At 45.3% G+C, this 26342-nt stretch overlaps 6 protein-coding genes across 9 annotated transcripts; 4 read left to right on the top strand and 2 right to left on the bottom strand.

The window, feature by feature from the left end:
- Positions 1-3990: 3990 nt before the first annotated feature.
- On the top strand, positions 3991-5787 carry LOC108161174 (glycogen synthase kinase-3 alpha). The gene is made up of 2 exons (XM_017295395.2): positions 3991-4566; positions 4637-5787. Exons 1-2 carry the CDS (start codon positions 4563-4565, stop codon positions 5785-5787), a joined length of 1155 nt encoding a protein of 384 aa, XP_017150884.2. The 5' UTR covers positions 3991-4562.
- A 957-nt stretch (positions 5788-6744) lies between these two features.
- Positions 6745-9126, top strand: LOC108163734 (protein hunchback). 2 transcript variants are annotated; one of them, XM_017299192.2, is made up of 3 exons: positions 6745-6859; positions 6934-8400; positions 8455-9126. In XM_017299192.2, exons 2-3 carry the CDS (start codon positions 6937-6939, stop codon positions 9019-9021), a joined length of 2031 nt encoding a protein of 676 aa, XP_017154681.1. In that variant the 5' UTR covers positions 6745-6859; positions 6934-6936; the 3' UTR covers positions 9022-9126. The 2 variants fall into 2 exon arrangements, with proteins under 2 accessions (XP_017154681.1, XP_017154682.1); XM_017299193.2 differs by lacking the exon at positions 6745-6859 and having other exon boundaries at positions 6905-8400.
- Positions 9127-9162: 36 nt separating this feature from the next.
- On the bottom strand, positions 9163-10949 carry LOC108163735 (dnaJ homolog subfamily A member 2). Its single transcript, XM_017299194.2, has 3 exons — positions 10757-10949; positions 10249-10692; positions 9163-10185 (listed from the first exon to the last, which is right to left on the bottom strand). Exons 1-3 carry the CDS (start codon positions 10823-10825, stop codon positions 9520-9522), a joined length of 1179 nt encoding a protein of 392 aa, XP_017154683.1. The 5' UTR covers positions 10826-10949; the 3' UTR covers positions 9163-9519.
- A 593-nt stretch (positions 10950-11542) lies between these two features.
- Positions 11543-15185, top strand: LOC108163184 (NAD-dependent histone deacetylase sirtuin-1). Its single transcript, XM_033393016.1, has 2 exons — positions 11543-13254; positions 13326-15185. The coding sequence occupies exons 1-2, from the start codon at positions 11961-11963 to the stop codon at positions 14672-14674; spliced, it is 2643 nt and encodes an 880-aa protein (XP_033248907.1). The 5' UTR covers positions 11543-11960; the 3' UTR covers positions 14675-15185.
- Positions 15186-16070: 885 nt separating this feature from the next.
- Positions 16071-23479, bottom strand: LOC108161976 (polycomb protein Sfmbt). 3 transcript variants are annotated; one of them, XM_033393014.1, is made up of 8 exons: positions 23294-23479; positions 21810-22088; positions 20522-21413; positions 18965-20320; positions 18646-18895; positions 18050-18576; positions 17647-17984; positions 16071-17218 (listed from the first exon to the last, which is right to left on the bottom strand). In XM_033393014.1, the coding sequence occupies exons 2-8, from the start codon at positions 21957-21959 to the stop codon at positions 16883-16885; spliced, it is 3849 nt and encodes a 1282-aa protein (XP_033248905.1). In that variant the 5' UTR covers positions 21960-22088; positions 23294-23479; the 3' UTR covers positions 16071-16882. The 3 variants fall into 3 exon arrangements, with proteins under 3 accessions (XP_033248905.1, XP_017151924.2, XP_033248906.1); XM_017296435.2 differs by having other exon boundaries at positions 17575-17984; XM_033393015.1 differs by lacking the exons at positions 20522-21413; positions 23294-23479 and having other exon boundaries at positions 17575-17984; positions 21810-21889.
- Positions 23480-24202: 723 nt separating this feature from the next.
- On the top strand, positions 24203-26083 carry LOC108161971 (sorting nexin-29). Its single transcript, XM_017296429.2, has one exon. The coding sequence runs from the start codon at positions 24293-24295 to the stop codon at positions 25871-25873; it is 1581 nt and encodes a 526-aa protein (XP_017151918.1). The 5' UTR covers positions 24203-24292; the 3' UTR covers positions 25874-26083.
- Positions 26084-26342: the final 259 nt, after the last annotated feature.

Here is a 26342-nt window from a genome sequence, read left to right on the forward strand (position 1 = left end):
TCATTTGAAATGGAAATTCCTTTGAATATACTCGTATTGTACGTACATATACAAGTACTGTGCAATTGTTTTTCCAGTTTATATCAAGACCGAGTTGATCTTTTTTCTCATACCCTTAAAGAGGGTATTATGGATTTGAGTAGAGGTGGGGAGGTGTTTTTTAGGGGAATTTAGGAATTTAGAGGACTGCCTAGATTAGGAAACCTTCTTTTTGTATTTGTAAGTGTATTTCTATGAATTCCAGTGTATACCAAATTGGATCATTCTATCATAAAGTTACCCTAGATTTGATGTACTATAAGCAAGGGTATCATCCAAAGCTCCCTTTTTCTACCCTTCATTTGTTGGTTTTGCGGTTGTTGTTGTCGTTTCTATTGGCATCGCCTCGTGCTTGTCACCGTTTTTCTTTTCTTCGCTTTTGCCCATTAATTTGCAGTACAAAGAGTCTACCGACCAACCGGTTTTGGAGAGCCTCACATCTAATACCAAGTTCAAGGTCAAGACCGCCACCGCCACCGAGACCGAGACCGAGACCGAGACCGACCGGTGCATCACAAAGGTGTGACTACCTCTACCTCTACCTACCGAACCGAACCAACCCAACAACCAACAAGCTCTGTACCCACCTGAGATTTGCCATCCGTTGTGGTTGCGAGGGTGGGGACTCAGACTCGGTCTCGGTCTCGGACTCGGACTCTCCATGGCGCATTCTCATTCCTCAATCATTCAAATCTTGTTTAATTACACAGTCTCAGGTAGTATACTGACTAAACAGTTTTTCTCTTACTACTTTTTTATGTTTAGCCAATGCAATTGAAAGATTTTTCCCACGAATTGCGAATTTTCATTAACCCATTGGCTTTGAAACGTCAAGTGCTTGGCCACGAGAACCAAATCGAAACGGCACGTTTTCCAATTGAACAGCCCCCAAGAATATTCTCCAGTCTGAAGTGTGCTCGATAGTACTCGTATTAATATTTATTCTATAGGTAATTTTGTATAATGGCAAGAAGAGAGATACAAAGATTATCGTTTGAAAAAAAAGAAGAATCAATTGGCGCTTTTTATACCCCCCATACAGAGAAAGCATTTCCCACCACTTGAAGAATATAGATTCTTCATAAGCATCAAGAGCTGAGTCGATAAAGCCATGTCCGTCTTGTTTTACGCTTAGTTCTCAGAGACCAGAATCATAGAGAACGACCATATCTAGGACATTGCCGAATCTGGATCAGATCGAAGGAAAAACTCTATTACCAGTGGCTACGCAACGACTTCCGCGGGCTTACTCATTTTCTGTCTCTCTCTCTCACACACTCTTCGTCGTGCAATGTGTGCACCCACTGTCGGAGAGGAGCCAGACTGACTGAGAATCGGATATAAATGTAGTGTCGCGGCCGTAGCTGCGACTCACAACTTTCCCCCTCGTTTGGGTATAGCCCTATGCCACTATAGGAATGTTGAGACCAGATTTAAGATCCTCAAGGGAATTGCAGGCAGTGTTGTTGAGGCTTTAATTTAATAAAACTTAATTAAATAAACATGAATCACTAAAGATAAATATTTTGAGAATTTTAAATAAAATTGGCGTCTTTTAAATTTTCGTGTGTCTATGGATATTTGTTTCGCAAAGTTGCCTTCAAGCTTTATATTCAAATTTTCAATCAATAATTCAAAATATGTGTGCACCTATCAACTATTCACATAAATCCTTACCATCACAGGTTCCTTTACCCTACTTGCCTATCATCAAAGCCGCCCATGACTCTTGGCATATTAAGTGAGGCCTACAGCTATGCAATCAGCCATAAATTGGTAATTTCAGCTCAGAAAATAGTCCAAATCTAATCCGCATATGCTGCCAGTTCGAATCTGCCAACGGGTTGCACACAAATCGAATTAACAGCCAACCAAATCGCTTCCGAGCTCAAACAGTGACACAGAGAGCGTGCTGTGTGCGGGGTAGAGCCGAAGTGAGTTCAAATATTGATAAATGACCCGATCCGGCTGCACTACGGATATATACGTGTATACTATGTGAAGGAGTCAACTTTTTTGAGTGCTGGCCACATGTGCAGTGTGTGATTTATGAACGCCAGCAAAGAGTTGAAGTTCATTATGAACCTTTTTGATAAATGTGATAGATGTCTAATTTGCATGGAGCGTGCGGCCAGGATAGCACTCAAATGTGTTCCGGTATCCAACGAATCGAATCGGGGTCTCCGTCTGGCTGTCCCTGCACTTTGTAATTATAAGGCCAGAGCTCCCGGCCCGCCCCCCAGAAACCCAGCCGTGATGCAGCGGAATGCAGCACACCAAAAAAAATATATACTATATGGAATCTCTGAAAGCAGACGAAGAAAAAACCCAACGACAGAGAGAGAAAATACGGTTTAAACGGATATCCTAAGTGTCTGTCCGGACGCCGGACGGGACGGGACGGGACGAGACTCCGCACTTTTGGCCTGACAGTCATTTCCGTTTGGAAGTTTTTCATTGCTTCCCATAGGGAGAGCAAGTCCGGGTTAGGTTAGCGGGGCCTGACGGAAACCTGTTGCCCAAAGACAGATTTATGCCATCGTAAAATATGCCATTTGAATCTGGAAATTTAATTTTAATGTCGCCAAAGCCATGGCAAAAGGGATACTGATGGGTGGGTGGTGTGGTGTGGCGTGGTTTGTGTTGGTTTAGAGCTAGGTGTAGACACCAAAACCTCATATGGATAGAAGAGATACCCCGAAACCAGCTGGGGATGAGCACGTGAGAAAAGTTTCTTCCTCGGATTAAATTGAATTTAAATAATTTATAATATGATATAATTTGGTTATTCTCCGTATCCTGGCTAGACATACAATCAGTTGTGGAGATGAGAACAAAGTTATAAGGCATTTAAGTAATATTAATAGAATTGCATATTGCATATGATTGAATAGTCTTATCAGTTATTTTATTATATTTTTAGAGGCGTCCTTAGATTTTATATTATCTATCTTCCTATTATTCCTTCTCCATAGTTCTGTTCCCTCACATCGTAGGAGTATCACGCTATCATCTCTCACACTGAATGACACACCGCAGCATCCAGTCAAGCCAACAGACCCGGCCGAAACCCACACAGCCCACATTCAAGCCCGGCCCCAGACCCCGGACCCCGAACCCCGGACCCACCGTGAACACACGCGTCGGCGTCGGCCATTAGGCAAGAGAGTGGTGTGCTGCCATTTTCTCGTCTAACGGAAGTTGTCTGTGTTAATGGAATTACATGAATTTCAACTCTGAACCGCAGAGTAAAAGAGAGAATACCCTGGCAGGCGACATTTCCGTAAATGCATGGCCCATAAACTTTGGGGGGCGTAGGGCGGTTCGGATTGCGGCTAAAGCGGGTGAAAGTTTTTTGTTCAGGTTGGAGCGACAGAGACAGAGAGTGAGAGAGAGAGAGAGAGAGACCGGAAATGATAATGGCTCGAACCGACGACCGACTTATCGCATTAAAGTCGCCTGCACCATAAACATAATCCACTTTCGGATTTCCGTGGCCAAAACCAAATCGGAACAAAAGCAAAACAAATGTATGTCGAATATTTTTGAGTTTCCCCCCATTTTCCATTCAATTTTATTTTAATGCAATTTCAACAAGCTCCATTCCCCTCCATGCCTTTGAATGGTTTTTGGGGCATGGGTGGCATATCGTATCGTATCCTGCATATGTCAAGCAGCTTTTATTCCGTCTCTTTGGAAGTTTTCCATTTCCATTTGATTGGGACCAAAAAGTGTTTTGCTTGGCTCAGTGCCAGGCAAAAGCAACAATTTGCCTGTTTGTTTTTTTAAATAGAGACCAGAATCTACGCTTCTTAAAGAATACTATAGTGTCGTCCTGGGCCTTGGCCTTGGGCCAATGTCTCATGAGGTAAGATCTCAAGGTATAATCGTGGTGGAGAGCTGGTGATACTACCCAAAATAGAGATAAGAAATATATTGTATTTGACTTACCTACAACATTTTTTGTTGAAATCTCATGCTTTGTTGCCGGTCCTTTTTTATAATTTTGGATTCGGATAATTCGGATTCCGTTTCGTGCCGTTGGCCCTCCAAGGCACGAAATGCCCGTCGTACAGTATTATTTATAATATTAATGGCAAAAACACATTGAACTAGTTCAGCCCTATCTAAAGCGTCGTTACTCAACACTACTCAACTGGTGAAGCTGAAAAGCACGGTTAAACTCGGACCATTTTGTGGACGATGAAGCAGGGACCGCAGAATGCAGATCTATAGATACGAGTACATTTCTGCAAAAGGGCGTTCGACGCTCCCTATCCAAACGCATCGAATAATGGAATGGATCAATCATTCCGCACTCCCCTTGCAGAACAAATGCTTATGAAACACCCATTTTGTTTTTCGTATCAAAAGTATCGATAAAATCAAGTATGGTACTCAAAATATTACACCAAAAACATATTTTGTTGAAAAGGCCTGCTTTTTGTGTCAGTGGCACAATTACTTTCCTGGCACTGAGAACTTTAGTCGAGATCTTAAAAAAATAGTGTATTAAAATTAAAATGGGTGAGAATTGTGTTAAGCGCGATTAGAACACTGACCATTCATCAATTCTCCTTTCTTTCCGTGCTGGCAGGTCATCAATATCCAGTTACAATACCGCCAAATGCTGAATTAAAAGTTCTGCCTGTAGCAGACCAGCCGGGTATCGAGAAGGAGCCGGTGATTATCAAGTTTAGGAGGTCGATTGGTCACGGCGCTTTTGGGCGTGTGTATATCGGAACCGTTAACTATTCCCGCAAGGCGATGGCCATCAAGCAGACCTGTTTGGACACGTCCCTCTGCTACCGCGAGCCGGAGATTATGAACCGGCTGCAGGGACACTGCAACATTCGGCACCTGCACATGCACACGATTGTACCGTTGGGGAATCCCCCGCAAAAGTACATGCTGCTGGTCATGGACTACCTACCCATGACCCTGGAGCAGTTCATACGCCGTTCGCTGCAACGTAGTAATGGCATTGACCTGGTCTACATTCGCATAATCTCCTACCAACTCTTCCGGGGACTGGCCTATCTGCACTCCATGGGGATCTGTCATCGCGACATCAAGCCCGAGAATCTGATGATGAACGACCGGACGATGCTGCTCCAACTGTCCGACTTTGGCAGTGCCAAGTTCCTGCGCGCGAAGGAGCCAAGTATCACCTACATCTGTTCGCGTTTCTATCGCGCCCCAGAAATGTACGCCAATTGTCGTTACTACAACTGTTCCGTGGACATCTGGAGCGCGGGCTGTGTGCTGGCCGAACTGTTCAAGGGGGAAGCACTTTTTAGTAGCGTCCACCACAACGAGGAGCAACTGCGTTGGATGGTTCAACTGCTGGGCACTGACGGTCTGCAGCATGCCCCGGAGATTCGCCAGATGTGTGGGGCTAAGAATCGCACACTTCCCATAACTAGACGTCGCACCTGGGATAAGATTCTAGGCAGGGCCGTGCCTCCAGATCTGGCCGAGGTGCTGAACCGCTGTCTGGTCTACGACCCCAAGGCGAGGATCTACCCCTTATATGCCTGTGCCCACGAAAGCTACGACGAGCTGCGCAGCATGGAGTTCCTGGACATGAAAATGCCGAACGGCAACGAACTGCCGCCACTGTTCAACTTTAGCAAGTACGAGCTGAATATCCATTCAGAATTGTGGGTGCATCTGCTGCCCCTGTACCTGTACAATAAGTATAAGCCAAGCGGACCCAAAAAAATTATGGGGACTTTTACAAAATAATTTCCCGTACAAACAAAAGATGGTACCACTTTTTAAACCACTTACTAAACCTGTAATTTTAAAACCCTAAAACATATCTAGAACCCTAGAAAGACCGGGTAAAAAACCGGTAAATATAATAATATATGTAAAATATAGGCTTTGTTAAGACCCAAGTACACATATCCGTTGCACAATTGAATTCAAACCAGGGAAGGCTTTTTCTCTGTTTGTGTGCCGACATCCACAAGAATGGTTGGAGTTTTCCCGGTAAACATTATGGTTACCGGCGCATTAAATGTACAATTACAGTATAATAGATGAATTGCACATGAGCCAAGTCGGGATAAGTTAAATATTCAACTATTATAAATTATAAATATTATAAATTTTAATAATTTCTTATAGCAAACACAACAATTTCGACCTTGTACATGGGATTATGTCGCTACACGGACACAGCGACATTACCCTTGGATATATTTACCACCATCACGTGTTCACAAAAGAGATCAAATCTGTTGTTCAAATAAGCAAGGCGAATTCAGAATGAAATTCGCAAATAATGACCGCTTGGAATCATCAACTGATGTCCCCAAGAAATATCTGCCCAGGCTGGTGAAGAGCCTTAATAAAATTAATCCTGATATTATGGTGCAAGGCCACCCTATCTTCAGCAGTTTTGTGGAATTCTGATTGGTGTTGGTGAGCTAAATTTTATCCTCAATTATTCGAATTAAATTTATTGAAATACACATTTTCCAGTTCCCCACCAGGAGGAGGAGTCGGCAGATTCCATGGATTTATTTTAGCCTTTGTTATTATTACTATATAAAAAACAAAAATAAAACATATATTAAAAGTACTTCTGCCTAGTGAACCTTAGTACGTTCCAGCATGAAAGAGATCAAGTAGGCTTTGCCTGGATTTTTGCGATTTTGATTTTAATTTTGAATGTCACGAGCCAGAGATTTCCACAGTTGAGCTACAGATTTCGTAGGGTAAACATCGTGCTAAATCAAATCAAATTCAACCAAAAAAAAACAAATTTAAAAAAAAATTTTGTCGCAAAAAAAAAAAAATTGTGAAGAAAGTAGGTGCTGACTAAATTTGACAGTTCTGATGAGTCACAGCTTATATGTTTAATTAATCTCCATTTCTTTTAAGCAAATGGATTTGCCATCAATGGTAGAAAGCACTGGCGGCCGTCTGGTTGTGCGCAATCTATTCAATAATACGTCCATTTATCACGTACCTGTGGCAAATGCTGACGAGGCCGCGGATCCGGCTAACATGTCATTACTCGCACAGGAAGTCGCATGGTTCCAGGAACAGCCGCCTAATGATGGCGGCCAGTTGCCGCAACTGCCGCAGTGCAAGATACGCAGGAACTATAGCTGCAATCAGTGCACATTCTTCACCCAGAATCCGCGCAATCATCTGTCGCACCTGCGCGACGTCCACGGCGAAAAGATCACCATAAACGAGTGCAAGCTGTGCCTCTATGCCTCGCGTCATTTCCAGAAACTGGTGCGTCACATGAAAATGGTGCATGGCTGCACCGATACGGGTAAGGGCCTGCCCGGCGAAGAGCGCCAGCCGGGTCGTGGCAAGCGCAATCTGAGTCGCGAAGCGCGCAAGCGTCGCCTCGAGGAGAGCATCGAAATGCCACGACCTTCTGGCGCTGGGCAATGGGACGGCAACGTCATCACTCCCGGACTGGTGCACATCATGCAGAACGGTCCCTCGCTGGAGCAGCTAAAGAGTGAGCTGAAGCAGCAGGAGCAGGAGCTGCTGGTCAAGTTACAGGCCTACAATCGCCAGCAGGAGATGCAGGAGCTGCAGAGGATCGTGGCCAATGGTGATAATATTTTCTCGATGGCCTTTGAGTATCAGCGCAAGTTGATGCCACCCATGCTGGACAGCAATGGATCCGTCCAAACGGAGCTGAACAACAACAGCAGCTCCGACTCCGAGGGCAGCAGTCCAGTCAACGAGGAGACTTTGGCCTTGGCCATGGCCGACGATTCGAAGAAGTACCAGTGCCAGAAGTGCTCCTATAGTACTCCGCTTCGTGCCAGATTTAAGAAGCATGTCAAATACCATTCGATGCCATTGATCAAATGCGACTTATGCGACTTCCACTCCCCTTACAAGTGGAATCTGGACAGACACACCAAGAACCATGGCGCCGATGGACACTTTAAGTGCAGCCTCTGCGACTTTAGCACGGACATCAAGCAGTCCCTGACCATACACGAGCTGAACCATCATGCGCCCGCCGTGGGGCATCCCATTCGTCGTCGCCACCTCAAAGAGCGGGAGGAGAAGCTGGACCTGGGAGCGAGCAGCTCCAAAAAGGTCTTGCCAACTCCGCGACCAGTCATACCTCTCATCGACGTGTCGATGGAGTTGCCGGGGATCAGCTGCTCCCACTGCCATCAGCTCGTGCCCAATGCCATGGAGCTTGTCAAGCATCTGCAGTTGTGCCCGCCAGCTTTGGCCAACACTAAGCACCTGAGGGCTTCTTGCCTGGCCAGCCAAGAGCTGCCGGCCTCACCGGAAGAGGATTACCCAGCTGCAGGCAGTGATCTCAGCTACTGCGGCGTGGAAACGGCCCCTGGCTATGGAGAGGTGAACAGGCTAAAGGTCATTCAACACTCCACTAAGTCCATCTCATGTTTACAGGTCACGGAACCGTACGTAGTCGATGATGCCAATGATTCAACTCGTATGAAAAAGGTCTTCAAGTGTCCACATTGCACTTTTTGGGCAGCCACCGCCTCGCGTTTCCATGTCCACATTGTGGGCCATCTGAATCGGAAGCCCTTCGAGTGCTCGCTGTGCGCCTATCGCTCCAACTGGCGCTGGGACATCACCAAGCACATACGCTTGAAGGCGAATCGTGACAAGTCCCACAACCAGGCACGGGTGCTGATGAACGATGAGACCGGACGACGCAACTACACAAAGTACAATCAGTATTTGACTCTAATGAAAGTCAATCCAAGCACAGAAGAGCCAAAAGCCACACGCACGGGTGAACAATACGATCCAATGACGGAGATGATGACTGAGGAAGGACAGCTCCCCAAGAAGAAGTCAGCAATGAAGCACATTATCGAAATGGAAGCTGCAGATTCTCTTACTGGTGCGGGGCAGTCATTCTATCGCAATATCTGGGACACAGATCTGCAGCAACCACAAACATCCACAGACGCGATTGTGTCGCCCGCCGGTGATGAACAAAATTAGAAAAGGGGGATCCAAGCCATCCACAAACAAATTAACACTGAAATGAACAAAGAAATACTAGTCCTATAATTATTTATATTAGTATACTTGTATATAATACAATAAAACATTTTTACACTGAAACAGAAGCCGACACAAGAGTTGTTTTTATCATTTCTACAGTGAGATAAATGTGTATTTGGTAAATGGTTAGTTTAGTTTAGAAAAACCAAAAAATAGTTTAGATTAGAGAGTGTAAGCCGTCCGATAATTAAGTGAGATTAATGAACGATCAACGATGCATCCGGCTAAGCTTTGTCTTGACTGCGCCTTACGAGTAACATATACTAAAAAATTTTGATCACGCGCTTTTCACAGCAAACATTCCTGTATGATAAATAATACTATGCATATTAAGACGACTAGCGGCAACAGAAAGCAGATCTCGTCCACGCTGAGCGTGAACAGTAGCTGCCAAAGATCAAAGCAAAAGTATAGAGCCTGCAGTAGCCACAACAACTAAGCCGTCTGGCACTGGACGTTCTCAAAGTGGGGCGATTGTCCGTGCTCTTCATCATCCCCGCTTGGATTAGGACGCGCTTGTGGCTTGTAGTCGCTCATCTCAACCACCTCGGCTCCCTCTGGAATGACAATGCGTTCCTTGGGCGGCAGCACTTCCTCCAACTGGGCCATCTGCACTGGCGTGGCAAAATTGTTCTCAGGGAAATTCACCCTAAACTTCATATAAAGATCACCCTTGTCGGTGGGCGAGTTGAAAACGGGCATGCCACCGCCACGCAGCATCTTGATGTGATTGTGCTGCAACACCTGGCCAGGTTGGGTGCGCAAACATACGGGACGGCCATCCAGATGGTCGAAACAATGCGCATAGCCGCAGAGAGCCTCGGTTATGCTAATCTCCAGGTCATTCATATAGAGATTAGCGTGACGTCGTTCAAAGGTTGGATGGTGTTGCTGGGCGAGCACGACAATCAGATCGCCATATTCGCCGCCACGCATCTGATGCCCCTCTTTGTTGAAGGACACCTTCAGCATGTTTGGAGCTCCACGCTCCACAATCAGATCCCGTTTCATTTTCTCCTCCACAAAGCCACTGCCACGACATGGGCTACATTTCATGTTGTCTTTGATGGTAAAACCACGTCCATCGCATGCCGGGCAGCTCTGAAAAAGCAAAAACAATGTCAATGATATGCCTGGATATACATCAAGAACTGCACAGCTCACTGCATTGAAGGGGCTTAGCCCTATGAAGGTGAAAGCAGCTGTTCGTCCGACACCGCCACAAGCCTCACAGCTCTCATGTGCGTCCTGGGGCCCACCATCGCCGTTGCATTTGCTGCACAACTTCTGGCGATTGTAGTCAACTGTTTTCTTCATGCCACCAACATAAATCTCCTCCAGCGTTAGATCCAGTTTCATGAAAACTTTTCCCTCCCGCTTGGGACGACCGCCGGCGGCACCACCGAACGGAAACCATTGATTCAAGAGATCGGAGGCATCGGCAAAACCTTCGGCGCCCTCCTGCAGCCCCTTTAAGCCATGACGGTCGTATATACGACGTTTCTCCGGATCGGACAGCACCTCATAGGCAAAAGCAATCTCCTTGAACTTGTCACCAGCATCGGGATTTTTATCTGGATGGAATTCTTTGGCCAATCTGCGATAGTTCTAAGCAGTGCCACCCAATAACCATTATAAAATGAATTTCCACGAAAGGAGAATTGCGCTTTACCTTTTTAATTTCTTTCTCGGTTGCATCCGGAGCAACTCCCAGCACTTCATATAGGTTCAAATTGTCCATGTTTGTTCAACTGAAGCTCCCTACAAACTAAAGCAACCGTAAATTGTTTTTAGCAACCAGCCAAACATAAAATTTTTATTGAAAAAACTTCCGACAATGACAGTATTTTCAGTTCGTAGTTAATAAGTGTGACCAAATGTGGAAACTGGGACGTCACCTTCAATAAATACCTAAGAAAAATACCATTAATTCAAATGCCAGCAAGTACAGTAGACACTGGAAGTAAATAAAGTCTTGGTTCATATGTTGGAAAAATTTCGTTTTAATGTGCTTTATTTCTTGCCCCTGAAATAATCATTTCAACACCTGCCATTGGAAAAACGTAAGCGATAATTTTGGTAAGATATGAGCCATTTATATTGAACAATGAACAACTGAAGAAACAATAATAGTACATTTACAACAATCACTGAACTCCATTTTGTTCAATAAATCATGATCAAGCAGGCATCTGAAACATGTCAATTTATATAAGAAATATATGTTGTATTTTATTAAGCAGCAAACATAAGATAGAACAAAAATATCATATAACGAAGTCGCTAAGATCAATATTTAAACTATTGAGCGTCTACTGTAGAATTAAGAAAACGCCCCGATTTTCTCCTAAAATATGGTATTTTAATGGCTAAAATGGCCTAAAAATTGCCAACACTGCAGTATTTTTACGCGCTAGTGTATTTTTCAACGCGAGTTAAGGTATCACTGAGGGCACTGATACATTTTTAATGCACTAACACACGCGCAGCTACGTGTGCCATCTTGCTTTTTCATCGGAAAATTTTCCAGAAATTACGTCTAAAAATTACGAAAAAATTTAAATTAAATTAAGTGAACATTTTTTCCAAATTTAATCTAAGTAAAATTAAGTGAAATAAATTCGAACAACTGCAAAAATTGGCCCATAATTGTTAGCTGGAAAATTTTTTCAATCAAGCCAAATGGGTGCGAAGCTGACGACGTAAAATTTTGTGTGTACCAACGAAAGAGCGGTGAAAACGGACGGCGCAAGAGCGCAAAGAGAGTGAGCGCATAGAGAGAGCGAATCAGTGAGTGGCAAGAAGAAGACGGACGGAGAAGCAGAAGCAGAAGGCAACACTCGAATCAAATTTCGGTGGTGCGCCTGTGGGGAAAGATGATGGAAAACTTCGAGGAAATTCACTTGGGTCATATTATTACCAAGGATTTGTCCGACATGGCCGATGTTCAATTGCCGAATGCCAAAGAGTTTCTCAGCTTTGAGAACACTTCAACAAATTTTGAATTTGGCGCCGAAATTCTGGCAACGGCAACGGCAACAACGTCGACTGCGACTGCGACATCTACATCAACATCGACAGCAACAGGCGGCGGACCGGCAGCCAAAGCAAATGTTGAAATCAAAACAAAAATATTTGAAGAACAAGAAATTGGCGCCAATATGGATATGGGAGCAGAAATATTGAATGTACTTCCGCCGCTGCAGCAACAGTCCAAAATTCTAGAAAAGTCCAACTCCGAGTGTGACGATGAAGAAGAGGAAGAGGAGGATGATGAAGACGACGACGACGACGACGATGATGATGATGATGAGGACGAGGAGGCCACTGGCGAAGAGACCAACGAGGATGAGGACGACACCAGCTCGGACTGCTCATCGGTAGGAGGTGGTGGTGCCACCGACTGGAAGCTCCGCTGGCTGCAACGCGAACTTTACACAGGTCGTGTGCACCGCCAGGTGATTGCCAGCATTATGCCACACTTTGCCACAGGTCTGGCCGCCGACACTGATGACTCAGTGCTGTGGGATTATCTGGCCCATCTTTTGAACGAGCCGAAGCGGCGAAACAAGCTTCCGAATGTCAATACCTTTTGCGATGTCATCGATCTGGTGCAGAAATCTTCCCGAATTATTGTGCTGACTGGCGCTGGAGTGTCTGTCTCCTGTGGCATACCAGACTTTCGCTCCACCAATGGCATCTATGCCCGTCTGGCCCATGATTTTCCCGATTTACCAGATCCGCAGGCCATGTTTGATATCAACTACTTCAAGCGTGATCCGCGGCCCTTCTACAAGTTTGCACGGGAGATCTATCCGGGGGAGTTTAGGCCCTCGCCCTGTCATCGTTTCATAAAGATGCTGGAGACCAAAGGCAAGCTGCTGCGCAATTATACGCAGAATATCGATACTCTGGAGCGGGTGGCAGGCATTCAGCGGGTCATTGAATGCCACGGATCCTTCTCGACGGCCTCGTGCACCAAATGCAAGTTCAAGTGCAATGCGGATGCCCTGCGGGCTGACATCTTTGCCCAGCGCATACCCGTCTGTCCGCAGTGCCAGCCCAACAAGGAGCAGAGTGTGGATGCCTCGGTGGCCGTAACCGAAGATGAGCTCCGGCAACTGGTCGAGAATGGCATTATGAAGCCCGACATTGTTTTCTTCGGAGAGGGTAAGTCCTACGTCGCTCTGCCCGTCGAATAGCCTTCACTTTTACTTGATTTTTTCCCTCTTTGAAAATAGGTTTACCCGATGAGTACCATACAGTGATGGCCACAGACAAGGACTGTTGCGATCTGTTGATTGTGATTGGCTCCTCGTTGAAAGTGCGACCCGTGGCACACATTCCCAGCAGTATACCGGCAACAGTGCCGCAGATTCTCATCAATAGGGAGCAGTTGCATCATCTGAAATTTGACGTGGAGTTGCTGGGTGACTCTGATGTTATTATCAATCAGATCTGTCACCGTTTATCAGGAGACGATGGCTGCTGGAAGCAGATGTGCTCCGAGGAGGCAATGCTCACCGAATGCAAGAATCTAATGCCGCCCGAGCATCATCATCACCTTGGCCTACATCATCATCAATATCTACACCATCGACACTGCATCTCGGAGAGCGAGCAGCAGTCACAGTTGGACACAGACACGCAGTCCCTAAAGTCGAATGGGTCTACCGATTACATTTTGGGTTCGGCTGGAACTTGCTCAGACTCGGGCTTTGAGTCCTCCACATTCACATCCACAGGCAACACTAGCAAGCGCCCACAAAGTGCTGATGATGCCCATGATCGGGCTGCTATTGAGCGTATCAAGACAGACATTCTGGTGGAGCTAAATCAGACTACTTTGAGCTGTGACCGTCTGGCTGCAGCAGCAGCGGTACCACTACCTGCCGCTTCACCCGGGGATGCGCCAGTAGAGAGCTATCGTCACTTGTCGATCGACTCCTCAAAGGACAGCGGTATCGAGCAGTGCGACAACGAAGCCTCCTCCGCCAACTCTGCCAACCCCTATGTTCGGCCCAGTAATCTGGTCCAAGAGACCAAGACGGTAGTGGGGCCCAGGCTACCACCAAGGCCGGCACAGCGCGGCGGCAAGCGACAGACAGCCGCCGAGCGTCTTGTCCCAGGCACCTTTTATTGTCACACGAACAACTGTTCGTATGTGTTCCCGGGTGCCCAGGTCTTCTGGGATAACGAGTACAGTGATGATGATGATGAGGATGACGAGGTGATGCGTAAGGATGGCAGGATGATGCCCAAGGGACATGCTGCAGATCTCTTTGGCAATATGGGAGGAGCCAACGATGATGATGACGATGATGAGGACGCCTGCGATCTGAATTCCGTACCATTGTCACCACTACTGCCGCCATCGCTAGAGGCACACATTGTCACCGAGATAGCTGGTGGCGTTAGCGGGCTAGATGACTCTGAGCTTCCATTGGACAGCAGTCCCAGTAAGAAGAGAACAAGCTCCAGCCTTGAGCAACAACAGCCAGCACCAGCGATTGCGGGTGAAACGCCGCCATCGAAGAAGCGACGGCCCAGCGAGGAGGAGGAGACTCCTCCTCCGACAAACGTCGTGTAAAGTTAAATTATATTGCATGCTTGGTAGTAGGATAATATTTATTTTAAATTCAAGTTAAATCAATTGATGCTTAAAAATCCACACAACCACAGAATATGAATATATGTCCAGAGAAGCTCGCCCTTGAACCTAACGTAAAGATTGAAGTGCATCGAGAACACACGAGAGGCTTTAACCCTCGTCCTCCGCTTCCCCGGAATGATATATCATTCCTTCTGATATTTTCTGCACAAGCTCTCAGTTTATTTATTTCTTCCCTTTCAAAACGGAACGCAACGCTGTAAATGTTAGTATTTTATTATTATAAGTTTGTTATTGAGGCCTTTTTAGATAAAGCAAATAAAGATGATAGTTGGAAACAAAAAAAAAAGGTAGATGGAGATGGAAACAAGCGCCTCAACTTTAAATCTAGGCTTAAGATATTAGACATATTAAACTACTACAAACATTTCTAGATGTATTTAAGAACTAGACACAAAGAAAAAAATACACTCTGTATATAAGAACACGACTATTACTTTTTTTTACTGTAAATGGATCCCCCTACCCTAGCCTTCTTTAGTTATCCCCTCCCCCAAATTCTATCGGTTATGGCAACTATTTTTCAAACATCCTTTATCCAAAATATACATACGGACACCCACACACACATAACTATATTTATAGTACTATAACTCTGAATCTAATCCGAGTTCGTAGTTTGGTGTGCTGTGCGTGTTGAAACAAATTTAATCAAAATTTTAGCATAAAATAATTAGCCACCAAACAAAACTGTAGACTCTAGCCATTAAGTCTTAGTTTCTATGTCTAAAAGTGTATTAATATCCACAGAATATAAACGAAAACTTACAAAAATATGTAAAAACGAATTTGTGTTTGTGTTTTTATTTTGGGGAATGAGATCCTAACTTCGAGATCTTTCAAGTCATACTAAGGCCATAGGATACGGCGTATTATACCTAAACCATTGTGCTAAATTTGCTTTGTCGTCTTTTAATCGACGAGCTACGATTAATGTAGTTTCTACTACAATACGCTTACCAAATCAATCTGCATTTCATAAGATTCGTAGTCTTCGAGCTTTACAGCAGCGATTCTTCAAGACGCGGCCCATTGAGGCTCCAATCGAGACGCACAAGAGAGATGGCGAACTGTCATATCTTGATGGAGACGTTCACTTTGCTTTCCACTGAAGTATCATAGGTTTTCAGGAAATACAATTAATTTATTAACATATTCAGCCAGACTGCTGTCTCTCGGGGTTTCATTGTACTGATAAAGAAGGCACAAATTCATTAAATTTCAGAGCTAGTTCGCTACGAAGAAGATTATTATTTCATTAGATTATTATAAAACGTTACAGTTAAGATTCCCAAATAAAAAAAAGAGTATAACGTATTCTTTCAATACTTGCAATTTCGAATTCGGGTTTATTAAGTATTTTCGACATTAGCTGGTACCTTAATGCTATCTAGATACCTTAGATAAACTACTATTTAGAGGGTTGGGTTGCCTTTCTTCAAAACTATACCATTTAATGCTCTCTGCGGAAATGAGAAACCAAATTGGAGAAAGAGAGCGCGCGCTGTGGCGATCTATTGTGTGATCTCGCGGTGATTCTTACGGACTAGGAGCAGCAGCCAGCGGTCCCGACTTACACTTACTATAGCGAGATACTGCCTGGACTTCCTGGATTCAATATGACATTTTGTGGATAGACTATTGGGGGGCGGGTTTGGTCAGCAACGTAACCTATTTACAATTATAACAATATATATTGTATGCGTTGCCTTTGATTTTATATATTTATATACTTTATATATAAAAAACTATGAGTGCTAAGAAAAAAATGTTTCCTTCCAACCACCCCGCAATAAATTGGTTTGTGGTACAGAGATTGTGAGTGTTATAACAAGAGCGTACATCTATCTGTAGCTACTACGTACGGACTATGACACGATTTAAATCGATATATAAAATAACGCGCGTTGTGTGTGAGAGACTGGCGTGAGGTTATACATTTCTGTGTTTAGGCAACGTTCTCCAAGGGCTAACAAATACTTCAGTATGTATTATATATATATATCTCTATATATATATATATATATATATATATATATAAATGTGTGTGTCTCGGTGATAAATTTCGTATTGATTTAAAAAAAAAATGAAATATATATGAAAGTCGATCCAAACATGATCCCCGCACTATAAGTACGACGATTTGTTGGTCTTGTGTGATCTGGCCCTACCCGGATTCACTTTGCACTTGAGCTGGGTAATCAGATCGGAAATTATCAATGCTGGGCCCACTTTCATGCCCAACAGTGGCATTATATCATCCTTGGTCAATTGCAGTAGCCGCTTGCCATCGATCTTGCTGCGACTGAACGTGTCACAGTAGGCGGTGCAATCGTTGACACGCAGGAACTGCGACACATCGTACACGTTCCAAGAGTCCGGCTGTAGCTCCAAATGTGCCGCCTCACTCGCATCAATGTCGGCCAGACGTGGAATGTACTTGCTGCTCGTCGCCGAAGAGTTCTAGAAAGTGAAAACAAAATTGAATGAGAAACCTTTCAAACAGTTTTGTTGGGGGCGTAATAGATGCATGAATAGGTGTTTGCTTGGATGCAGGGATGGGTATTTTGGATGGATGTGGATGCGGCTGGTGGTAACACAGTGCGTAAAAGAAAATTATATACAAATGTTGCGCTTTTTGATTGTTGTACAGATATTTAGTAATGTTGTGGCGCCACGGATCGAGTTGCATATGTGAGAGATGCTGGACGATAAGGCAGGCGATAAGTAGGCGATTGAATGGGCGGGCGGGCGTTCTAGGTCTGGGTCTAGGCTGGCTGATGATTTTCTACGCACTATTATTCCACTCCAATACTCACCGCAATGTAGCTAGTGGCTTTGCGGCCCACAGTTGGTGGCGCCGGTGATTTAGTAGTGGAAGATTTCTTTACCATTTTGTTGCTGTTGCCGCCGCTGCTGCCCGTGGCAGCAGTTACTACCGGTGTTGAGGTGGAACCACCGCCGCTCCCGCTGCCGAGTATTTGATCACTGGAGGAGTGTGTGGTTGATTGCTCAGATATGTGACTGGTGCTACCATCGCCATCGCCATCCGCATCCGCATCTAGATCGGCATCGGCATCTGGATCTGGATCCTCTTCATCTCCATCCCCATCCTCGGGCTGATTGTTCTCATAGAAGGCTGCATTATGATGCTCTGGCTTTAATTCCAGCTTAATGCTCAGCTTCGGCAAATGCGGTGTGGTCTTTAGGGCAATGGTTCGCGGTTTAACTGAAAAGAGAGAAGAAATTATGATAGAAATTGTAGCAGCAGCAGTGGCAGTGTAGCTTCCTCACCCGTCTGTGTCGTCTGCGTATTGTCATTCTGTTGCTTGGCTGCTCCTCCTCCGGATGCACCTTTCTTAATCTTCTTTTTCCTTGGCACCTTGGGCTTGGGCGCCGGTTTGGCCACCTGCTGATAGGACACCCTTGGCGGTCCCTCCAGCTTATGGCCCACAAGGATACACCAGCCCACAGGATAGATATCAGCCGACTCACAGTCCAGCCACTGATCATACTCATCCGTCCAGCCATCGAAATGTACTTTCAGCAGGCGTCCCACCACCCGTGCCACTGTGGCCACGCAGACGAGTCGCGGATCCATCAGATCGGCACACTCCAAACTCATGCCCGTCTCAAAGCCATGCTCGGGCACCACACGATGGAACAAATGCTGATTGGCCGCCACGGCACCAGTGTTCCGCAGATAAACCGCCCAGGTAAAGGTGCGCGAATCGTAACCATTCGGGGGCGTCACACTAATATTATTCGCGCTGCAGAAACCAGCCGGAAAAATGCAAGGAGACTTTTCATGGTAGCAGAACCTGAAGCAGCAAATAAACGTAGAAAAGTTTCTTTAATTATTCACCTTAATGGTGCACTGAAAGGCTCACCAATCCGACCCTGATTCATCCGGCTGATACGAGTCAATGCGTATCATCATGTAGCCAAATTTCAGCACAGCCATCACTGTGGCCGGGCAAATGGAGGATAGATTTAGGGGATCCACTGCCTCCAGCTTCATGCCTTCGATAAAACCATTCGTTTTGCCATCCAGAAAATACTCATCGAAGGTGAAATTCATTTTGAACAGCTCGATGGTGGCATCGTCCTCGTGAACCTCAATCATGGCCTCGCGACCAGCTAAAAGGGAGAGAAAAACGTTAAAATTAGTTATCTACGAAATGATCAGGGGGAATATCAATGTCTCACCCAACATCCTTTCAAGATAATCCTGTGGTGCAGCCAAATTATGTCCCACCGTGGTGGCCCAGCCCACTGGGTGTATAATGGGCGAATCCTCGTGACACCAGAAGCCATCATCAGTGTCGAAATACCGTAGGAACAGACGCTTACCCACTATCTTGGTGACAGTGGCGAGGCGCACTTGGGAAATGCGATCCTTGTCGACGCACTCGAGATTCAATCCCAGACGAAAGCGCGACTGGAGGCTGTCGTTGATTTTGTTGTAGAAATTCGAAGGCAATGTACGGGCCCCGGACAGTCGACCCACGAGGAAATCCTTCCAATCCTTGTACTTGTGCTCGATGGTGCGTGGGGGTATCAGGGGCTTGCCCCTTGTGGCACACCACCCCACCGAATGGACCTCGGCATTGCAGAGATTCACCCAAAAGTCATGGGAATCCGTATCGAATCCCTCGTAGCTCATCAAAGCTTTGTATCCCTTGATCTCTAGGATGGTGGCCACCCAAAACGATGTGGGCGTCTGTCCTGGTTGGATGATCTCTATGTTATCGCAATCTGTGTTTTCCACCTCAACCTTCATGCCCACACCGAGATTATCCCACACCTCACAGCCGGGGGCATGCGGGAAGCAGGTCACGGGCGCCGCATTGAAGTTCTCCTTGTTGAGACGCGGCAGCCAGTCGTACGAGTGTGACGGGTCGTACATTCTCCGCCTGATGCTCAGGACCTTCTCCATTTGTGGACACGGTGCCGGCAGACGTTCGTACTTGGGTATCTGTGGCAGATCATCCTGCGGGTAGACATCCTTGAACAAGCGCAAGGCTTTCGGCGTGGGCGCTGCACTTAAATAGCCACTGCTGGCCGTGTTGGGTGTGCTGGTATCGTTGCCGCTGCCATTCGCCTCGCCCCCTGGGGCCGCTGCATCGCCCACGGCAGCACCATTCAAGGCCGCAATGGTCTCATCGGCGGCCATCTGTACATTATGGGCGGCGGCATCACCGCCCAAAGACATGGGCTCTCCAAAACTATTCAATTGTGTGATCTTCGATTGATCGGTTATGCGAAAACGATAATTGGCATTCTTTATATGGGCCGCATGAAGATCCAGTTCAATGTCCGACTGTGGCTGATCGGACGCCAAAAGAGCATCCTCCGTGACATCCAGACTAGTGCCAGACGCTGCTGGCAAAGGGGAACTGCTCGTTGACTGGTTGTTGCTGGTTGTGGCTCCTGTTGTTTCCATTTTATTGTTGAGTACCAAAGAATAAAGCTCGCCACGGGCACAGGCCATACTGCAGAAGCGTCGAGATTTTGTATAAAATGTGTGCTTCACGCCAATGGCACCGCAACGTTCACAGACAGCTGGAGAAGAAAGACAATAAATAAGTACAGATGTTAACTATTACTTTGGAGAACATTTATAATGGTTTCTCATGTCTATCCCTCTGCCATATACAAACCCAAATTCTTGCAAACACAAAAACGAAATGATAAAACAGAAAGCGAACACCAGAACTAAGGTAAAATCATGTGAAAGAGAGAGAGTGAGAGTGCAAGCCTTACCCATGCCATCTTTCTGTATAGGTATCACCGATGGATCTATGTTGCCCTTGTAGGCAATCGGTGTCTTCAGGACAAGTCCTGGCCTGTTCACAGGCTCTATTTTGCGCGTCTTTCGCTGCGCCCGCATCACGGCTGTCGAGGCCACTGTAGTGACTGTGGCGCTGCTCGTGCCGCTACTGTTGCTGTTTCTGTAGCCCTTCATCTGTTTGCTGCTGGGTGGATCGGCAGCGGTGACCATTATGTTGCCAAAGACATTGCTATTCCCAACATTGAGCGGCATGGCGGGTGCCAGTGTAGCACCGAGCAGCTTATGATGCATCAGGCCATCACCCAGTGGCACTAGCAGGTCGTGCTCTGCTCCAGCCACACCGAGGCTTACGCCGCCACCCTGCATATGTGTCAAGCCCGAGGAGGAGGACTGGGAGATATCCTTGTCCGAGGAGGTCATAAAATCGGTGCCATCGTACGAGTTATTATCCTCATTCATCATCACAAAGTCATCGATGTTGATTATCTCCTGCTTGGGCTCCAGGCCAGCGCCACCATCATCATAGCCATCATCGATCTGGTGGCCATACACCTGATCCTCATCATCGCACGTTTCTCCGCCCACACAACCACTACCACCACCACCATCCATGAGCTCTCTGTGTGGGTCTGTGGCCAATCCAACCGTCATACCATCAGCGTCCATCACTTCGGTATAGTTCTGAAAGGCGGCCACTGCCGCCGACTGTTGGAGCAACTGATGCTGCAGCCCACCCAGATGGGCAAAGCTATACAGATTGTTGGTATTGGTGGCTATCAGAGTGCCAGGCGGGAGCGTGCCACTCAGTGTGGCGGCATGACCATTGAAATCACCCCCAACCAGGCCCATCATGGGATTCATTTCCTTTTTTTTTTTTGGTATCATGTGTGGAGGAGGGATCATTGATTGGTTGGATCATTCGATTGGTTTGTGTTTTGTGTTGATATTTGTTTGATAAATTGTAACCGAATCGAATACATAAATCATAGAAAAGAAAGTAGAAGAAATAAGTAAACGAATTCCAATTCTTTCGAAAAACTGAGACACAAACAAGAGTGTTTTTTTTTAAAAGAGAGAGTTCTCTGGCCAATCCCCATTAAAAACCTAAGGAATTTGGGTTTGTTTTCAGTATTCAAAGACTAACAAATATAAGCCAATCTTAGTCGTATCCTCAACAGATGGTTTTGTATTATATTTACTAATCTTTGAACTGAGAGATTGGCTCTAAATGGGTATAAATACATATTTGATTTTACTCACCAAAGTGGGCTGATGATGATGGCCAGACATCTCCTCCAGCAGTCCAACAGTGGGATGATTCAATAGTGCAGTCGCATCCTCCAATGTCATATTGTTAGCGGCATTATACTGACTACTCATCCACATCATATGCAGCTCCGTCGGATTCATAGACGATGTTGATATTAATGATTCCAGGGATTTTGATTCAGATTCAGGAGGGCCAAAACATTTATATGATACCGATTCTCATATATTTTGAGTATAGATCTTATCTCTGAATAGCAGCTGGAAAGGAGGCTAAAAAAAAAATTTTTAAATTTTATGATTATTATTAATAAAACTATAAGCCTCAATCTACGACCAATTTAAAATGTGAAAAAACAACAAACATGTCGTGTACATGACTCTGAACTTCAATGTGCACACGAATCAATATAAGCCTTTTAAATACGAAGCAAGATGTTTCATCTGAAAACAAAATCCATTTGAATTTTCTTTCGACGCTTCGTGGGTACGTGCGCGCGGGTTAAGATACTGGTACTTCATCTCTCTTTTGGCCTATCCTTCGTATCAGACCGCAGTCAATCAAGCCATGCCCAAGCAATTTATTTGCTTTTGGTTTCTTTGGTCGACGAAACATGGTCAAAATATATATATTTATTTAGCTTAAGAAATAATCTGTGATATTTAGGAAGTTAAACAGAAGAACGGACCAAGAGTGGTTACATATATACATATGTAGTTAAGTGGTGTCGAAAGAGTTTCCTTTATCCTACTAGAAACATACAAACAAATAAAATCTCTGTGAATAGCAATTATCCCAATGGGCTTGAATATCTGTAGATCGGTAGATGCCACAGACACCAGAAAAAAGCCTTAATTTCGAGTTATAATTGTTTAAATTTGGAATTACGGAGACAGGACTTTCGAGCACATGTCTGAGAATTTATGTACATACATACATACATGCATGTACATATTCTCAACAGATCTTTTCAGTGTTTTTGTTAGTAAGTTCAAGCTCCCCAAACACACACACATAGAACAATAATACACAAACACCAACACAAATATACAGTAAAGACTCCTTTGCAAGGGCCCAAGGGCCATATGGAGTTTATCCGACGGCGCCTGATTCCTCGTTGAGCCCCGTTTGTTTGCCTTTTTCCTTTTCTCTCTCTCTCTCTTTACGTTTTTTTTCGCACGCAGCTGCTGCGCAAAGGGAGCTACAACAGGCAGAGCAGCGGCATGGAAATGTGATTAATGACTTCCGCTGCTGCCTGGCCAGACGTATTCAAATTAGTTTTAGACAAATGCAATTGCTTCGAGCCCCAAAAGCAATACACTTTTGTATAGAATATCACCGAAATTCCGGTAATTCTTTTTACTTTGAACCATACACTCACACGAAAAGTCAATGAAGCGCACCGTGCGCGCAGACACCAACGAACACAGCACACAAAAGAAAACGTTCAAAATAGCCGTACGATGGTTAAACTTACATTTGTAGAACAATTAACGAGTTTGCTTTAGGGTCTATATACAGTATCCACTTGTTGCAGACGTTTTTTAAGCATTTTCAATTGTTTTATTACGATTTATGCGAGTTTTTTGTGTGCTAAATTTGCGCCAGAGCAGGGCTGGCAATTAGCTTCCAGGGTTGCACTGGACACTAGTCGATAGCATTTTGGCATTCTTTTTCGCGCAAAACGAAACGACCAAGGCTGCGCGCACCAGTGCTGGCAGTTTTGATTATTTCAGGCTAAATCTGGTACTTTTAAAAGTGGAATAGATTAAAATTTGCAAATAGCTTACATATGTATATAAGGTGCTCAGCATATTTTTAAAATCATATACTCAGATCATCAAAATTTTCCATCGCCCGGATCAGGGATGATATTGGTATAGAAACGATAAGAAATGCATGCCTGTATTTTGCAGCAGTCGTTGTCTAAATGCAGATTAGCAAAATAAAATTTCGATTAATACTGGAATGACAACCGATACGTACTGGAAAAGCAAATATGATGAAAGACAAAGAAAGACGGTTATTTGTATATTATAATTAATTAATTTTATACCCGGGACTCATAATATTCATTTTTAAGGAAATAAAAATCGGTTGCATTGCCGTTCTCCAGCGCCCACAAATAATACATTTCTGCTTGCTTTCATACAACAATTTTAATTGTTCTATTTGTTAAAGTGAAACCGTAAGGCATGTGCACCTTTTTACACATCTTCGGGAAACCAAAAATGTGTTGTTTGTGAGGTGTATTCAGTCTTAGCATAATTTTTAGCTTTTTTTCAGCTTAGCCATTTTGGCATATTTTCTTCTCGTTCTAGCTTACTTTCGTACTCTGACATTCTGGCAGCCCTGGCGCGCACAACAACAATACATATCTATGGAGTATTTACCAACACTGTACAGTTAGTTTGTTGTCAAAAATAATGAAAAGCCAAATATTCGATGAGTAATTAAATAATATTGAAAAAAAGAAATGCCAGAAAATGCTTCTTTGGAGCACTCGCTGCAGAGCATGCGGACCAATCTGAGTGGCAGTACTTTTGGACAACGCCGCGAGGATATCTTTCGACGACTCAAGGAAAGTGCGCGTCAAATCTCCCTCCATTATGATGGCAAAGAGCTGGCCACCGAACGGGACGAATCGGTGCAGGAATTCTGTGAAGCTCTGGAGGATCTCCTAAGCTATGGTCTTCGGCAGTCCATCAGCGTTACCTTCAGTGCGGCCAGCTTTCTCCAGAACATGCAGGAGATTGTGACTGGAAACGCTGGCGGGAGTGGCGGCGGCAACGGCAGTAACAACAATGACACCACATTCTGGGACTTTTGCCAATCGCACCTAACGCCACATGAAAGACAACGCTACATGGAATTGAAGCAGATATGGACCAAGACAGGACGAGGACGGGCCTTTATCCGCTCCACACTCAACGAGAAGCGCCTGCAGAGTCACGTACTTACCTGGCTGAGCGATGAGGAGCAGCTGCATCGCTACTACACACCTTGGTCGCTACTGCTCAATGAAGAGGCTGCCAAGAAACTGCCCGAGATTCTAGACAGCCTCAAGGATGTGTTATTTGCTCTCCAAGTGGACACAACGGAACTGAATGCTCCCAAACGGTCAACGGCAGCTGTTCCGGGCAAGGAGGAACCCATTATATATGCCCCCAATCCTGTACCTGTGGCATCGCGTAAACAGAGACGCACTGCCAACGCTGTGGAGCGTCCTATCGAGGGGGCCAGCTCTACCGAAGATTTGTTGGGTGCCCTCTCGCCCAGAGAGTCGCTGGAGGTGCAACAACTCATGTCCAAAGATGTCGTGGAGGAGGAGTTGTCGAAACTGATAGCCGAGGATGGATCTGCTGCCCCGTATGATCCGATAGAACCAGAGCTGGAATTCCTTAAAACACCTTTGCCAGATGTCCAGCCCACAAACGATCAAGCTGCCGTCGATTCGGAGTTCTTTGAGGACCGCAGTGACACCTCATCGCAGTGGAGCAAGTCCTCGTCATCGGCCACCTGCATAGCCAACACGCAACAGCAAGTGGCGCTGGAGGAGCAGATGAATCTTCTGACCGAACGTTGCGCCTTGCTGGAAACTCGAGTGCAGGAGCTGAAGCTGCAGAACCGTCAGTTAGTGCGTCGCCTCACCAGGCAGTTTGAGGAGACCGGCATTGATCCAACCTCGTCGTTTTGCGCCAACTTCCTGATTACCATTCCACAGGTAAAGCTCGCGAAGACCCAGCGCTCGGGCTCACACTACACCTACGAGATACACATAACGATGCGGCAGCGCCTGGAGCACTGGACCCTCTTCCGACGCTACAGTGATTTCAACAAGCTACACAAGTCCCTGATGCGAACCCATCCTGTGGTCAGCTCTGTGGAGTTTCCGCCCAAGAAGCATTTTGGCAATATGAATCTGGTGTTTGTGGAGGAACGTCGGCAGCAGTTGCAAATCTATTTGTTGAACCTGGTCGAGACATTGCCACCGGTGGAGGCTTGCAAATCAAAGGCGGAGCTGCAAAAAGCCTTTCCCTTCTTCAGAGAGAGATAGCAGAGAGTAGCAGGTGATGTGATGATTTGAAAACCAACCAACCAACGAAGCTCGTTAAGAACAAGTATTCAATTATATAATTTCTGTTTTGTTACCAAGATCTTTACTTATATGTGTAATAATGGAGTTTGGTCCAAGTGCTGTAAAGCAATGATATTAAAAAAAGACCTACACCTAAGCTTTTCCAAACAATAAACAAATTAAAATTAAGTTCAAATTTGAATTATTCAGTAGAATAATCGATTGCACATATCGATGTGTGAATGACCATCAATCCATCCCTGGTCGAATCAGCTGCGTTTGTTGTTATCAGCGCCCGCTTTGCTAATTGCGTGTACTTCGTCATTTTCGTTACTCGATTTTTCGGCAAAATGATATGGTGATCGATCCGAGTTTCCCGCTTTTCCGAATTTCCCTACCTTAGTCATCGCTGGCCGACCTCGTGACTGCATAACGACAATAATTGCAC

Source organism: Drosophila miranda, chromosome 4 (genome assembly GCF_003369915.1).
Source record: "Drosophila miranda strain MSH22 chromosome 4, D.miranda_PacBio2.1, whole genome shotgun sequence".
Taxonomy (NCBI): Eukaryota; Metazoa; Arthropoda; class Insecta; order Diptera; family Drosophilidae; genus Drosophila; species Drosophila miranda.

What these genes read in the sequence shown, in the direction of transcription:
- LOC108161971 (XM_017296429.2), top strand. Translation starts at nt 24,293, where the DNA reads ATGCCAGAAAATGCTTCTTTGGAGCACTCGCTGCAGAGCATGCGGACC.
- LOC108163734 (XM_017299192.2), top strand. Translation starts at nt 6,937, where the DNA reads ATGGATTTGCCATCAATGGTAGAAAGCACTGGCGGCCGTCTGGTTGTG. An exon ending in CGGCCCCTGGCTATGGAGAG is followed by an intron (nt 8,401 to 8,454) that starts GTGAACAGGCTA and finishes TCATGTTTACAG; the next exon opens with GTCACGGAACCGTACGTAGT.
- LOC108163184 (XM_033393016.1), top strand. Translation starts at nt 11,961, where the DNA reads ATGATGGAAAACTTCGAGGAAATTCACTTGGGTCATATTATTACCAAG. An exon ending in CATTGTTTTCTTCGGAGAGG is followed by an intron (nt 13,255 to 13,325) that starts GTAAGTCCTACG and finishes CTTTGAAAATAG; the next exon opens with GTTTACCCGATGAGTACCAT.
- LOC108163735 (XM_017299194.2), bottom strand. Translation starts at nt 10,825, where the DNA reads ATGGACAATTTGAACCTATATGAAGTGCTGGGAGTTGCTCCGGATGCA. An exon ending in CCGAGAAAGAAATTAAAAAG is followed by an intron (nt 10,693 to 10,756) that starts GTAAAGCGCAAT and finishes GGCACTGCTTAG; the next exon opens with AACTATCGCAGATTGGCCAA. An exon ending in GGCTAAGCCCCTTCAATGCA is followed by an intron (nt 10,186 to 10,248) that starts GTGAGCTGTGCA and finishes TTGCTTTTTCAG; the next exon opens with AGCTGCCCGGCATGCGATGG.
- LOC108161976 (XM_017296435.2), bottom strand. Translation starts at nt 21,959, where the DNA reads ATGAATCCGACGGAGCTGCATATGATGTGGATGAGTAGTCAGTATAAT. An exon ending in TTATCTTGAAAGGATGTTGG is followed by an intron (nt 18,896 to 18,964) that starts GTGAGACATTGA and finishes TCTCCCTTTTAG; the next exon opens with CTGGTCGCGAGGCCATGATT. An exon ending in GATGAATCAGGGTCGGATTG is followed by an intron (nt 18,577 to 18,645) that starts GTGAGCCTTTCA and finishes TTGCTGCTTCAG; the next exon opens with GTTCTGCTACCATGAAAAGT.